The 15399-nt window shown below is 35.5% G+C and overlaps 1 protein-coding gene across 1 annotated transcript in view; it reads left to right on the top strand.

The window, feature by feature from the left end:
- The window catches only part of LOC149258278 (MADS-box transcription factor 57-like), a 122522-nt gene extending 107901 nt beyond the window's left edge, over positions 1 to 14621 (top strand). The window contains exon 3 of the mRNA XM_089408915.1: positions 14512 to 14621. Within this exon, the coding sequence (XP_089265041.1) occupies positions 14512 to 14621 (110 nt within the window). The remainder of the gene's footprint in view (positions 1 to 14511) is intronic.
- The last annotated feature ends 778 nt before the right edge of the window (positions 14622 to 15399 follow it).

Genomic DNA, 15399 nt, shown 5'->3' with positions numbered 1-15399 from the left:
AGCTAGACATGTAAAAATGAAAGAGGTTATTGTAGATAAGAATGTTATTGAGAACAACCTCTCTCAGTTTCCCAAAATTTAGCTCCAGATGTTCACAATATTCTCTGAAAAAAGATGTCAAAAATATGACTTTGCACAAACTGAAAAATAGGTTGTGATGACATGCACTTATCTCACTTTTGGTAATACTTGTGTAAAAATTGGGATAGGTTTTTGTAGATTGCTCTGTTTAGAAACAAAAACCTCCTCCATTTTCTCAAAATACTTCTTGCATTGGCCACAATAGTTTTTGCAAAACTATGACTTAAACAGGAAATTTCTGAAGAATGTACCATTTCTGCTCTGATTTCATCTTTTAACCTTAAATTTCTTTTAACTGTTTTTCACTTTTACTTTGGATAAACTTCATTGTTTCTGGTGAAAGTGTTTTCATCTCTATTTAACCCTTACTGCCTCCATGTTTACTTTTACTTTTTACTTTTACCACTCTGTTTTTTCATCTATCTTCACTTTGACATGAATCTGTATGCTTTATAACTGTCTTCCCTATTGTTTTTCTTCATGCTAGCTACTTTACTTGACTTGGTATTCAATCTGATACTCTTTAACCCTGATACACTTTGACTATGATGATTTGTCACCATTCCCACTGTGTCTTTACCTTCCACTGTATATTTTTTACTATTTACTTTGTATTTCATCAGTAAATTCTTTTATTTTTGTGTATGTCAGCATCAGGTAGTGGATATAGGTTAAGTCCATGCATATTTTGTTCACTTGTCTTGTAACTGTATTCTCTATCTGGTTTCTCTGTTTTGACTCTCAATGCTCTTTGTAGTTGTTTTCTTCTTTGTTTCCTTGCATAATTGTGTTCATCCTTTGGGCACAAGTTTTGAATGAGATTTTCTGTTGATTTTTGGGATAAACCAGTTCCGTGACTAGTATCAGAACTATTTATCCAAGCTCTGATCTTAGTTTGATAACTTGAAAAAATTCAATATTATTTAAGGGAACACAGGTCTTTATGAAGGGTGCTTGATGGCTCTCTCGCACAAGGATGACTGGAAAAGGGGTCATAATAGAGTTTTGGATGGAAAACAGATGGTGAAATCGTGTTGCAGAGGTTCAGGGAGGCGTTGGAGGGTTTCATAGGTTTAAAGAGTGAAACAGGCGAAAACCATGAAAACACAGGCTTTCACGTTATAATCTTTAACAGGCAGAATTTCGAAATATGGTGCGAAAGTCAATTAAAAGAATGGATGGGTGGTTTATCAGAATGGTGGGGAAGCGGTATTGAAGGGCCATCGCATTGCTTATGAGGCGTGGGCGATTTTGAGGGAAGGTCACCCGATTCCATTGATCGAGCGCCACATAGCAGGGGGTGGAAAGTGAAACCGTTCATATTGGGCGGGTAAAGGTCGGTTTTTGGAGGCATCCCGATATGATCGTCAACCATTGGATCAAATGGAGTGTGATCGTATGGTGATCGGGGTAGAGTCTTGTCACAAGGTTTAATGGAGGTGCCCGACAGGATTTAACAACACAAAGATTAAGTTTAATGAGGGTTTATGGTGGATTAAGGGTATCGAGGGTCATTTCATTGGCGGAGGTCAATTATTAATTAACCACAGATCGGTTAACTAATTCATTTTATTCGGTGGAGGGTTTTGGTTCTTAATTAGTCGCTGATCAACTAATTAACCCATTAATCATGTCATGATATTAATAAAGTTTATGTTTCAAACTTTAGGGGTGGGGTATTAATATTAAGTTGTTTTAATAAATACATAGGGGAAAGGGTTATTTTCTTGCGAGTTAATATAAATAAAGTTACTAGTTAATATGAATAAAGGCTGAGAATATTTTAGCGCTAAGTATAAAGTGAATTCTTTGCAATTTGTTTTTGCTTTTCACATAGAAAACATAAAAACTTAGGCTAAGTGTATATTTGTGGGTCTGTGTATGGGAGGTGATCATTTTTCTAAGGTTTTATCCTCAGAGAAAGGGATTTATTAGGGGAAAGTAGGTTTATTTGGGTAAATGAATGAATTTAAAGGAGGTAAATGTTTATGAGGGGATTCTCAGTACTTATGACCTATAAGTCATTAGGCCGAGGGTCCGGTCCCTCCAGAAGTTAGAGAAATTCTTTGAGCCCCTTTGACTTAAGATTTTAGGTACTTAAGACTTTTCTTGGAAATTAATTAAGTGAAAAGTGTAATGAGTGAGGGAGGTTAATTAATTTTGACTTTGTCGATTTGATACATGCCCAATTATTATCCATACTTAGAAATTTGATGATAAATGTGAATGATATGATCTTTATCTATTCAATCATCACAATTCTGTAACCATTCAACTACTTACCCACCTGCTCATCCTACAATTTTTATTTCTCTTTATTAGGGTACACTTAAACTGGCAAACCCTTATTAAAACCTCTTCTTTTCTTTTACAATAGTAATCTATCTAAGTCTATCCTTATTACATCCAAGGGCTCAGATTAAATAGTTGAGCTTCTTTTTTTACTCTACCTAATCTAATTATCTGCCAAGATTAAAAAGTTTGGTAAGATTTTAATTCTTTATCTATCAACATGAAATTTAAAACATGAACCAGCCAAGTTTAAACACTTTCACTTTCCTGGATTGTGGCATGAATAACAAGTTGCACACAATCATTATTATGCAGAAAAGTAAATAGTAGTGGAATTTGGACTTGCACACTTTCCTGGTCTTTTATTTCTTTGGGGTTCATATTTTCATCTTTTTTTTTACCTTTTTATTGTTTTTATCCTTTGATTTTTCTTTTAGGACATACCCTCTTTACATTTATTAATTTTTTTCATTTTTTGAATATGGAAAGCATTTGTAGAAAGCAAAGGTATGTACATATTATATATTTTACCTCATCCATTCAAAAATTATGACTCCTATTGGTATAGGAACCTAACAGTGGCTCCACTTGGGGATGGCATTTCTTTGTGAAATGTCAAGAACACCGTTGACTAGTAGCCTGATCCATTGGGCCAATCCCACACATCTATATTCCCTATTGTATAACCTTTGTGACTAAAACTTTGAACTAAAACTACACCGTTTTCTGCAAACTAAAATTTGATCTAACATAAACTTGCTGCTGAAAACTAAATTTATTCAAACTGAAATCCTACCTACTTACTCTAATAATCTTTTTGACTGTTGGTTAGGTAAAATGAAACAACCAATGCAACCACTCAAGCATCATATACATTGGTGACTTTTGTTTGTGCTTGTTAGTGGTTAAAATTGAGATCTTGAAATCAAATATAACTTTGTTAACCTTTGAGAAGATAAGGAAATTCCTTATTTCCTTTGTTAAATCTAGAAACCGTACAAAAGGATCTTCTAAAATATATACACTATTCTTGAACTGATTCAAACAACTGTACATCTATTGTGTATGGCATGCATGCCATGAAACTGAAATAATACCTTCATCTTTATCACCCTGCATGTTTTCAAATGAGCTTTATGATGATGTTTCTTCTTAAAATAGGAAGAAAACTAGTTGCCTAATCAAGTCTGTATCAATACCTTTTTCAAAGTCATAGTTAGCTAATGGAGAAGGACTTTGACTACAAATGCCATCCAACACATCAGCTATTCGATCATGAAAGACTTGAAGAGACTGTCTCCATCTATTTTCTATTGGTTCCAATGAAACGGCATGATTTTCTAAAACCTGCTCATTCTTTTTTACAGATAGATTATGCAACCAGCTTCCAAGTCTTCTTTTGCAACCGAACATTCAATGGCATTTTTGGGCTGCAAATCTAGATATGATAAGTCTTGAGCAAGGATTTTATTGCCCTCTAGATGGTTAATATCAAAACTTGTTGACATTTGATTTCTAATTGCATGAAAGTTATATCTGATAAATTGAAATGAAGCGAAACACAATGGTAAAGGTCCTTCACTGATTTCAAAATTTTCTGCACTTTCCTCCTCATTCTCATAGCTGAAATGAACAAGCTGATCATTATTTTCAAGCTTTTGAACGTGAACTTCCTTATTCCCCAAATTAGCTTCTGATTCCTCTGCAAGGTTAATTTGGATTTGAGGAATATAATCATTATTATAGTAATCAAGCTTAGGCATATCATCATAAGAAGTAATGTCACCAAATGTACATATTAGATCAGCAGATTGCCTCTCCACATATGGTTCTATAACTCTATCTTCAGATTTATGGTAGTTGGAATTAACAGGAATTTGTTCATGGCTATCAACCTCTTCTTTTTGTGAAAAAAATGTGTCATGGTGATTTTGAACAAAATTTGCATCTTTCATGGTGATCTTTTGTATCCTCTCCTCTGTCTTCTTTACCAAAATGTCGAGTTTTACCTCTGCTTCTGCTTTCAAATTTTCTCTTCTAATTTGCAAATTAACTTCTACATCTACTGCCATGTTCTACATCTATTCCAGTGTTGAGGGGTTTCTTTCTCTTAGTTGAAATTCTATCTCTGGATCAAATTCTCTTGGGTAATGCAAAAGAGCTGAATTAGGGGGAGGTCTTATATTTGATGGCATTGAATAATAGATTTGATTAAATTTGTTTGAAAATTGTTGTATTGTTTCATTTGGATGTCTTTTTAACTGATTATATTGTTCTATGATGACAAATAGATTAAGTTTGATTATCCAATTATCAAGGAAGAATTTGAGAAACTTCTGGAGATTTGAGATGCTTGCCTCAGGAAGGGTTTTACCCCATTTCTTGACTTTGTCTTGCAAAGAAAGAGAAAAAATCCTAATACTGACATTCTCTTCATCTACTTAAAATAAGTTAAGATAATTCTCAAAAGCTTGAATATGTTTTTCGGCAGTGATACCATTCTCTCCATCAAACCTAGGGAGGTGCTTGTGATAATCGTTAGGGAAAGCATGGAGTGTAGCAGGTAACATGAGGGGCTTATATCTATCAGGAACTTTATAAGGTATAGGAACATGTACAAGGATTGTGTGATTAGTCTTGATTGTTTCAAATTCTTTGATTGGAATATGATCTTCATTAGATTCAGAAGAAAGTTGTTCAAATATGTAAGGAGACTTTAGACTTTATATCTACAACTTTTAAAGGAAAATAATAAAAAATTGATCTAATCTTCTCTAAAATACAATATACATTGAAAAACTTTATCAATGAGAAAGAACATAATGTCTTGGATAAAATTCCAAGTTAAAAGCCTGATCTTTTCACATAGTTCTTTCAAGTTCATTTCTCAAGTGGAGTCTTGATTGTGAAATTGATTTGGAGTCACTAGGTGGATGATTTTAACCTTTGTGTGTCTAATCACTCTCCACCATCATAGATCAGATCTAAACCTATAAAACAATTCTGAAGAAAATGTTAGTTCTCCCCAATATGGTCACCACTATGTTATCACTCAGAATTTTCTCAAGGTTAAAGAAAGAAATTTCCAAGTTAACCACAAACCTAATCTTTTAGACTCGGATTCTAGCCAACCTATGTCTAGAGAGGGTTCTCTCTTTATAATTTAACTTTGTTTTGGGTGGGATTTTAGGCTAGTTATTAGTGCTCATGAGGTTTTGATTTGGTGGTGGAATTAAGAAAATAGATGGGCAGAGTAAGTATTCAGGCCATTGCGCTATGGAGTCAATCAAGAGTGGCTAAACTATTGGAAATAATACTGAGAGGGGGGGTGAATCAGTATTATCAGGTCAATTATGTTTTATTTCACAATCAAATTTGTATACGCTACTTCAGTTAGTAAAAACTGCGTATGTACGCAACTGCAGTTAAGGAAACTAGCGTATAACTAGCAGACTTGTAATTTAAATTATTCTTCAGATGTTGATCATTAATCTTTGCATCGAATCATATAAATACTAACCAGGAACAACAAAACAGAACAGGCAGTCACACATAAGAACACAAGATATGAGGTGGAAACCCAATGTGGATGAAAACCACCTGCTGTAATTCATCTCTATCTTCTTTTAATTAGAAACTTCTTTTTACAATGTTTTTGTACTGGTGCAGTCTTATACTAGTACGCAGGCTGCTACCTGTAGAAGGCTACAACCTTCTCTCATTCTCTAGCTTCTCCTGGAAGGGAACTACAACCCCCTTAGCTCTTGTACTAGTTGAGGTACTAGTACGTAGGTGTTAACGTACAGAAGGCTACAACTTTCTCTTTTCTTCCAGGTACCACGTTTCATAAATTTTCAGACTGGATCCATGAATAACATCAAGTATATCTGCATCAACCAATCTCCTTTGTACAAACCAATACTGAATCAACCAATCACTTCTCAAAAAGTTGTACCCAGAATACAGTAACAGTAACCAGAACCAATCCTGAACCTAGAGCACTGCAGCAATAAACAGAAGTACCTAAAACATATTTCATGAGACATACGCTACTTCAATATGCAGAACCTATGCGCATACACTGATGTATTAAGGCCAACCTGCGTATATGCTGTTTTGAATTAATGAACCAGTGTGTATACGTGCCTCCGCTATGCCGAACCTGCGTACCGATCTATAAAAGATAATTTGCCCTTTTCACTTATTCACACATCAGTTATACCCAGATTATCAAATTTATAGATCAATTCATGCACCAAATATAACAGATCAAAATCGCACAAAGATACTACTATTCAAGCCTTAAGATCTTGACCCATCAATAGAACTTATCCTTCTTCTAGTGCACAGGTTCCTCCTTGATTCAGATCCAGCTACGCACAATTACCCAACGACCAGTATTCTAGATCTTGCTCTTCATTAGATATTCAATGCTTGAGTGAATGCTTTTGCCTAATTATCTCCTTCCCCTTTTATAGTCTTAGGCCTTATTCAATACCATGGTCCAAAACCTTAGAGAATCAATACCATGGACCCAATACCTGGGTTCAACACTTCGTATGAGATACCATGGTCTAAAACCGTAGGTCCAAATACCAAGGACTAATTATCATGGACCAAAAAATAAGTTTTCCCACATGTACGCGCTCTTTCTTGCATGAAAGTGTGTGCATATGTATACGCACCTTTTGATCATCGATTTCGCGTGTATACACAACTTGGTTAAGAGGAACATGCGTATATCTCTTTTTCTTTCATTCTGAGAGCTTGAACTGTGATCTATCATTTGAGTGAGTTGCCATCAAGGACAATACCTGTGTCATAGCGCCAAACCTATGTCATAATGCCAACAATCTCCCCCTTTGGACTTGATGGTAACCCCAAGTCACTCAAATTCATTCCCCCGCTTTGTCATCAAGGGCAAAGGGTTATGCTCCCCTGAGTACATGCTGAAATCTCTGCTCTGTTGTGCTGTCCATGCTCCCCCTGATTGTAGGCAAGGTCTGCAAAAAGATTTTCTACAAGAAGAAACATGAATTCATACATCATAAATGACCTTCCTATCACCAAAGACTCTATACATACATCCATCTCCCAATCAAGTGGGGATACACCAATATTGAGTCATCCACCCAACCAAGTGGGGATACACCAAAAGTTTACACATGATAAAACAAGAATATTACATCATCCATCCAAGGCATAGTGGGGAAACCAACATAGGCCATTACATGGCCTTTATAATAAGATAAATACATGACATAGAGACTAAATATCTAAGACAAGACTATGATAGTCATCAACAACTAGCAGCATTTGTCAATCATCATTCAGACCGACAACCATGATCTCCCTCTGCACCTGTTCCACCTAAAACAAAAACAAATGTGAAATTGAACCAAGATCTTCTAAGATAATGCCAAAAATGCATTATTAGAAGTATATGCTCCCCCTGAACCTGTGCCAGATGGTCTCTGTCAGACCCATATCAGATTCTTTTCATCTTGAGTCTGCCCCCACTGTTTTTCTTCAAACCATCATATACGTGATTGTATCCATAGAAACCTGCATATGTACACGGATACGCTTCATGAAACTTGCGTACAACCATTGTTCTCTAAAACAGATAATTTCAACAGCAAGATGATGCATCAACTACTCCCAGCTTCTGTCTGAGGTATTCAAATGTCTCCCTGGGCAGTGGTTTGGTGAGTATATCAACAACTTGTTCTTTGGAGGGGACATACTCCAATTTGACCTTTTGTTCAAGCACTTGTTCTCGGAGAAAATGATATTTGATAGGTATGTGCTTGGTCTTTGAATGCATGACTGGATTCTTTGAAATACTGATTGCACTTGTATTATCACAAAAAATGGAGATAGGTGGAGTACAAGTGATTTGAATGTCTTGCATTGTTTGCGTCATGCAAAGGAGTTGTGTGCAGCAAGATGCAGCAGCCACATATTCTGCTTCAGCTGTAGATAATGCAATTGAACTTTGTTTCTTACTGAACCAAGATACTAATCTAGAACCCATAAAGAATTCACCACCACTAGTGCTTTTTTTGTCATCCACGCTTCCTCCCCAATCTGCATCTGTATATGCATGAAGTGTGAGATCTGTATCTCTAGGATACCATAAGCCATAGTTTTGAGTTCCTTGAAGATACTTGAAAATTCTCTTAACTGCCTGAAGATGAGTTTCCTTTGGATTTACCTGAAATCTTCCAACTATTCCCACTGCATGCATGATGTCTGGTCAGGTACCTGTTAGATAGAGCAGACTACCAATCATGGATCTATAGGTTGGTTTATGTACTACTACTGATTCATCATTTGTGCAGAGGTTGCATCCTGTTACCATAGCGGTACATACTGGTTTCGAATCCTCCATCCCATATTTCTTCAAGATCTGCTTGAGGTACTTGGTTTGTGATAGAAAAATACTGTCTTTGTTTTGTTGGACTTGTAAACCAAGAAAATATGTGAGCTCACCAAGCAAGGACATTTCAAATTCCTTTTGCATTACCAAGGAAAAATTTTGACTCAAGTCTTCTTCATTGCTACCAAAGATGATATCATCAACATACACAACAAGTATTAGCAACTTGTCATTGTCAATTTTTATATATAGATTGCTATCTATTGATCCTTTTGAAAAACCTTGTTGATGGAGGTACTTATCCAAATGATAATACCAAGCCCTTGGAGCCTGTTTAAGGCCATAGAGAGCCTTTTTGAGTCTGCATACAAGTTTTGGATCATTTCCAAGGATAAACCCATCTGGTTGCTCAATATACACTTCTTCTTCCAAGTATCCATTCAGAAAGGCAGATTTCACGTCCATTTGATATACTTTGAACATTTGAAAGCTAGAAAAAGCAAGAAACATTCTTATCGCTTCAAGTCTGGCAATTGGTGCAAAAGTTTCTTCAAAGTCTATACCTTCTTGTTGAGCATACCCTTTACAAACAAGTCTGGCCTTGTTTCTAATAACATCTCCATTTTCATTCAGCTTGTTTTTGAATATCCATTTTGTCCCTATGACATTCTTGTCATTTGGTCTAGGAACCAACTCCCAAGTGTTATTCTTTTCAATCTACTCAAGTTCTTCATTCATGGCCTTCACCCAGCATTCATCTTTGCATGCTTCACTTACATTTCATGGTTAAATGGAGGAGAGCAATGCTAGATAGCTTGAAGCTTCTGAAATAGTTCTTCTTGTTTGAACACCTGCCTCTTTCTGCCCCAAAATTTGAGTTTCTGGATGTACCTAGATGGAGTCTTTTCTTCTACCCTTATCTATTCTTCTAGTGCCTCATAGGTTTCTTCTTCATCATTAGTCTTATTTGATGTTAAAGTATAGTCCTCATCATCTTTGAAATCTTCGGATTTTACCTGCCTTGGATCGTTTCCTGCTTCATCAACCACTACATCAATACTTTCAACAATTTTTCCAAGTCTTTTATTGTAACACTTATATCCTTTGCTTCGGGAAGAGTAACCAAGGAGAATGCCTTCATCTACTCTAAGTTTAAACTTTACAAGGTTTTCATCAGTTCTTTTGATGTAACATTTGCCTCCAAACATTTTGAAGTATTTTACCATAAGAGTCTTACCATACCACAGTTCATGAGGAGTTTGAGTGCTATTCACCTGGACATTTTTTTATTTGAGAATGGTAACGGCAGAAAATGTAGCTTCACCCCAGAAGGTTGCGAGAGTTCCAGACTCATCAAGCATAGCACGAGCCATTTGTTGAACCATTCTCTTCATCCTTTCCACTACTCCATTTTGCTGAGGAGTCCTTGCAATAGGGAATTATCTACTTATTCCATGTTCTTCACAAAAATCAAAAAAATCATCCGATGTAAATTCCCCTCCTCAATCAGACCTGAGGCATTTGATTTTGCAATCTGATTCATTTTCAACCAAGGCTTTTAAAGCTTTGAAATTTTTGAAGGCTTAGTATTTATGCTTTAGAAGTCCTATCCAACACATCCTGGAAAAGTCATCAATGAATAATATAAGGTATTCCTCTCCACGAGGTGACTTTTTCCTTGATGGACCACATAAATCACTATGGACAAGTTCAAGTGGCCTACTAGCTAATCCTTCCTTCTCAGGAAATTAGTTCTGGTTTGCTTACCAAACTGACATGATTTGCATATTGTATTGTCTGGAATTCTGATGTTAGGGAGATCATGAACCACCTCATATTTGCATGCTTTCCTTATCTGAGAGAAGCTTAGATTCCCCAAGCTTCTGTGCCATAGCCAGTGTTCATCATTCTTGCTTAGATAGCATTGTTGTTGTCCTCCCTTGAGTATGTATAAGTTATTTGGAGTTCTTATGCCTTTGATCACTATTTCTCCTGTATCAAGCTCACGAACAATACATCCATTTGATCGAAATATTACCTCATTTCCTTGATCACACATTTGACTGACACTCAATAGATTATGCTTTAAGCCATCAACATATATAACATTTCCAGCTTTGACCTTTTCTTTCAAAAGAACAGAACCTTTACCTTTTATGAGTGCAGGGGTGTCATTTCCAAATGAGACCTTCCTTTCTTTTTCTAAGGCACTATATGACTGAATATCACCTGTCATATGTTTCAAGCATCCACTATCGATGTACCACTGATTTTCCTGCCCTTCCACATATAAGGCTATACCACATCTTTCTGGTTGTGGTTCTTTCTTTCTCCATGTTTTGGGACTTAATGAAGCTTGCTCCTTCTGAGTTGTCTACCGAAACCTACTCCTGCATTCAGAATCTTCATGACTGAAGTTGTTACAAATAGAACATTCTATTTCATTTTCAAGAGCAGAAAAGTTATTGTAGGTCCTTTTTATGATCCCAGTCATACTCCTTTTTTTTTGAACTTATCTAGTCATGATGGTCTTATATGCAACACATTGAGCAACTTCATGTCCAAAGTTATGACAAGAGAAACATTGGCCATTGAAGAAATTCCTGCGAATATCAAACCTACCGACCAAATGATTGTAGTTTCCATTGACATCAATTCTTGAGGAAAATTGAGAATGATTTACCTGCAGTTGGTTGTATCTTTTGTTCATCCTTGAAGTAGATTGCCCCTGATTTGCTTGGTGATCTCTGTTCATTCTTGAAGTAAATTGTCCCTAATTTACCTCGTGATCTGCATTATGCCTTTGCTGTTGATTGTCAACCTGTTCACTTCTCCTTGCTGCATCAAGATAACTTTTGGAGGTGGATGGCTTCTATGCTTGAGATGCTTCTTCAGTATATCCAAGACCTGTCTTGATTAGAGGAGAACGCTACACTTTGATAATCTCATCTAAAGTTTCAGATCCTTTAGCAAATCTAAGATTAAGAGCTTTTGTTTTCTCAATATCTTTTCTAAGTCCCACAATTTCACATTCTAACTTTTCATTGTGTTTTTCCCTTTTAGCAAGTTGGAATGTCAGAGTATCTATAATCATATTCTTTTCTTCTAAACAAAGTTTAAGTTTAGAAATTTCTTCATAAAGACCTTCTTCATCTATAGCATCTAAGAAATCATCATCTTAAAAAGCCATCAAAAGTCTATAATCATTACGTTGTTCATCTTTATCACTATTTGAAAATCCATCACTGTCTTCATGTATATAACTTACATTCTGTTTTTTGGTCCATCTAACTGGTTCCTTACCTTTGTCAAGCTTATCTTTATGAGGACACTTGGCTGCATAGTGATCACTTCGGATTTCCTTATTCTTATAGGATCACTTCATTATACTTTCTATTTCTAGTGCTTTGAGACATGTGTCATACACATCCTCGTTATCCTCCTTAGATATTGGGTAGGATGAAAAATCGGTTGCCTGCTTCCTTCTCCTCTTATTATTTGATGGTTTATCTTGTCTCGGACAACGTTTAGTGTTCACATAAAAATTATCTTGTTGTTATCAATACCACATTTATTTATGCTTTTTTACAAAGATCAATTACATTCCTATTAAGAGTGGATGTTTCCTTTGGTTTAATCTTAGCATCTACCATTTTTTATTATGCCACAAAGTACCTTACACTTTAATGTTAAGGCTATGCTTGTACCTCAATGGTATTTTTCATGTTTTTCCTATTCTCATCAAGGCCTTAACCTTTAAACACCATTATTTTGGTTGGTTTGGGAGCATATCCATTTTGTGTGCATTTCAACTCTAGCAAAGACTCATTTGTTGACTCAATATGGAAATGGGGTTTAGATAAAGTGCTTACCATGGTAGTACTCGTCATGTTTTTTTGTATCCTTCATGAAAAATATCTCTTAAGAACAAGAGACTCATCTCCTATATACTTAATCTATTTAATTTCTTCTCAAGTCTACTTTCTTGGCATCCAACACCTTCAGCACCTCCCCATGGATTAGGTATTATTTTCTCCTTTCTATTTTCTTTCCTATTTGACACTATTAAGAAGAGTTTTCACATGTTTCAAGAATGAAATCTTAGATTTTGCAATATTTTTCATGAATCTATTGGGGATATTTTTTCATCTAATTTATTTCTCCTACAACTTATTGTTTTTACACCATGTCCTATATATTCTTATCTCTTAATTTTCTTATTAATTTTTATAATTAAAAACTTACAACTTTTAATATATTTTTTAAATTAATTTATTTCTCCTACAACTTATTGTTTTTATACCATGTCCTATATTTTCTTATCTCTTAATTTTCTTATTAATTTTTATAATTAAAAAATTACAACTTTTAATTTATTTTTTTAAATATAATTTACTTATTTATATATACCAAAATATATATATTGAAACAATGATTCAAAAAAAACTCTCTTTAAACAATTTTGCATTTAACATTTCCACATGCAATTATATAATTAATATGCAAAACCGACTCTTTTACCCAATTATCACACAACAAATTAAATATATAAACACAAATCATGCAGAAAATTAAACATATAAATACACATACATAAAGATGTTACACAATTATTTTAACCACAAAAACCATCTTGGGGAGTCAAATTTATGTTTTCCCCTAATAAATTTTTCATAATAATGGCACTTGGCCTTTAATATAGAATTTAAATTTTTATGGGCTTGTTCGTACAAGTATGGGCATCTCGTGGCTTCCTTTGGAGCTCTCAAGGGTTATATCTGGAGCCTTCTTATTTCTCTCAAGCCCAAGAGCATATTGTCATTAGTTCTATTAAATGTTTCCCCCAAATTTCTGTATTTCTATGGATTGGGGGCTTTCTCTCTCTAGTGTCAGTTCGACATGGGTAGAATTTAGAGATGAAATAGGTTTTTTCATTAACATAAATTATATTGTAATTACTTTAAATTTATTAGGCTTTGTTTTAATTATTTTTTAGTTTTTCTATTTAAATTATTTATTTTATTTATTTTCTTTTTTCATATTAGAGAACAAACTAGTCGAAATTTATTATTCTTCTCTCAAATTACTCAATGGTGTTCTCTCTAACATTGAAATGATCTTTCTCTCACTTAGCCACTGGCACACACAACACAATAATTGTCTTTTCCAGCCAACATCCATTCAGCATCATTTTTTGAAATTTGTATTGTTATTTGGAGGTTCGTACATACATTTTGTTGTTTGAGAAGAAAAGTTTCAGGTTATTAATCATTACTTGTTTGAAGAGTTGGCCCTTTTTTTAGGGACGTGTTGGTCGTCTAACTTTTCCGGAGTTGAAAACTATTTGTTATTGCAAACTGTATGGGTTAAATCTTAAGTTTTTATGGTTGATATCAACAATCACATTTGAATTTTGAAATTATTATTTTTTTTTTTACCACTTTTTACCTTATTTTTAAGTTTGATTTTTAAACATTACATATCCATTTATAATGGAGGAAAAACATTCAAACTATTATAAATATATTATTAAAGTTTATAATATTAATGAATAATAACATGGACATGTAATTCATGCCAGCATTATTGGAGAGAAAGGTCTAGGTCTTCTAAATATAATATTTATTAGATATATTTTAATTTACAATCTAGCTAGGTAAATATTTAATAAATAAATAAAAATAAAATTATATTTTTAAATTTTAATTAATAATTTTATAAATATTTATTTGTAAATAGGTGTAATATCTGTTTAGTACTTAAACCTGATCGTAAAACTCTCCAGGGCGAGCTCTGCACCTTGCAGCGAGATCCGCACTTCGCGAACTCTGAAGACCACGGCCGTGCCCGCTTCCTGCTCAACTGACACATGAGGGCGTGCCCGCAGAGGGCTTGTCTCCGTCCTGCGGCCGTCCCAGACTTGAGGCTAGGGTTGGGCTCCTGCTGCGTGGCTGCCCCTGTGGCGGCCGGCCTCAGGCCTGATCCTATGGAGATGCAGGGCCATTCCAAGGATCTGCCTTCGGCTCCTGCCTTAGACGCTTTCAACCAGCTTCTGGCTGATCTGCCTCCGAGGAAAAGAAGTGAAGCATCAAAATTCGTTAAGAAGCTTGATGAGATTCCTGAGATCTCGTTGCCTCCAGAGACACCCATTCAAGTAGCGTTATCACTGGCTGAGCGTGGCCTCATTGGCCAATTCACGGGACTTTGGCCCTCTCCGAAAACCACTGAGCAATGGGTTAACAGGAACTGGGCTCCTCTAATCAAGCAAAGTGTTACCTCTTACTTTCTTGGGCGAGGATACTTCCTCTTCGAATTCACCTCCAAGGAAGACAAAGATCTGATATTCCAAAATGGGTCGTATTTCATGGGTCCTCAGGGCCTCTATTTGAACAAATGGACTCCGGACTTTGATCCGGCAGTAGATGTTCCCAAGGCTGTCCCGGTGTGGGTTCGTCTTCCAAATCTTCCAGTTCACTGCTGGAACTGGGATTCCCTGAAGCACATCGGCAACTCTCTCGGGAAATTCATAGATCGGGCAAATAACAAGGATCAGTATGACTGTGCTAGGATCTGCGTAGAAGTAGATCTAGAGGTGGGTCTCCCAAAGGCAATCAAAATCAAAGTCGGCAGTTGGTCTCATGTGC

Source organism: Pinus tabuliformis, chromosome 6 (genome assembly GCF_031772625.1).
Source record: "Pinus tabuliformis cultivar Carrire ecotype Pingquan chromosome 6, CPIR1, whole genome shotgun sequence".
Lineage (NCBI taxonomy): Eukaryota > Viridiplantae > Streptophyta > Pinopsida > Pinales > Pinaceae > Pinus > Pinus tabuliformis.
This window is presented reverse-complemented; position numbering and strand designations above follow the sequence as displayed.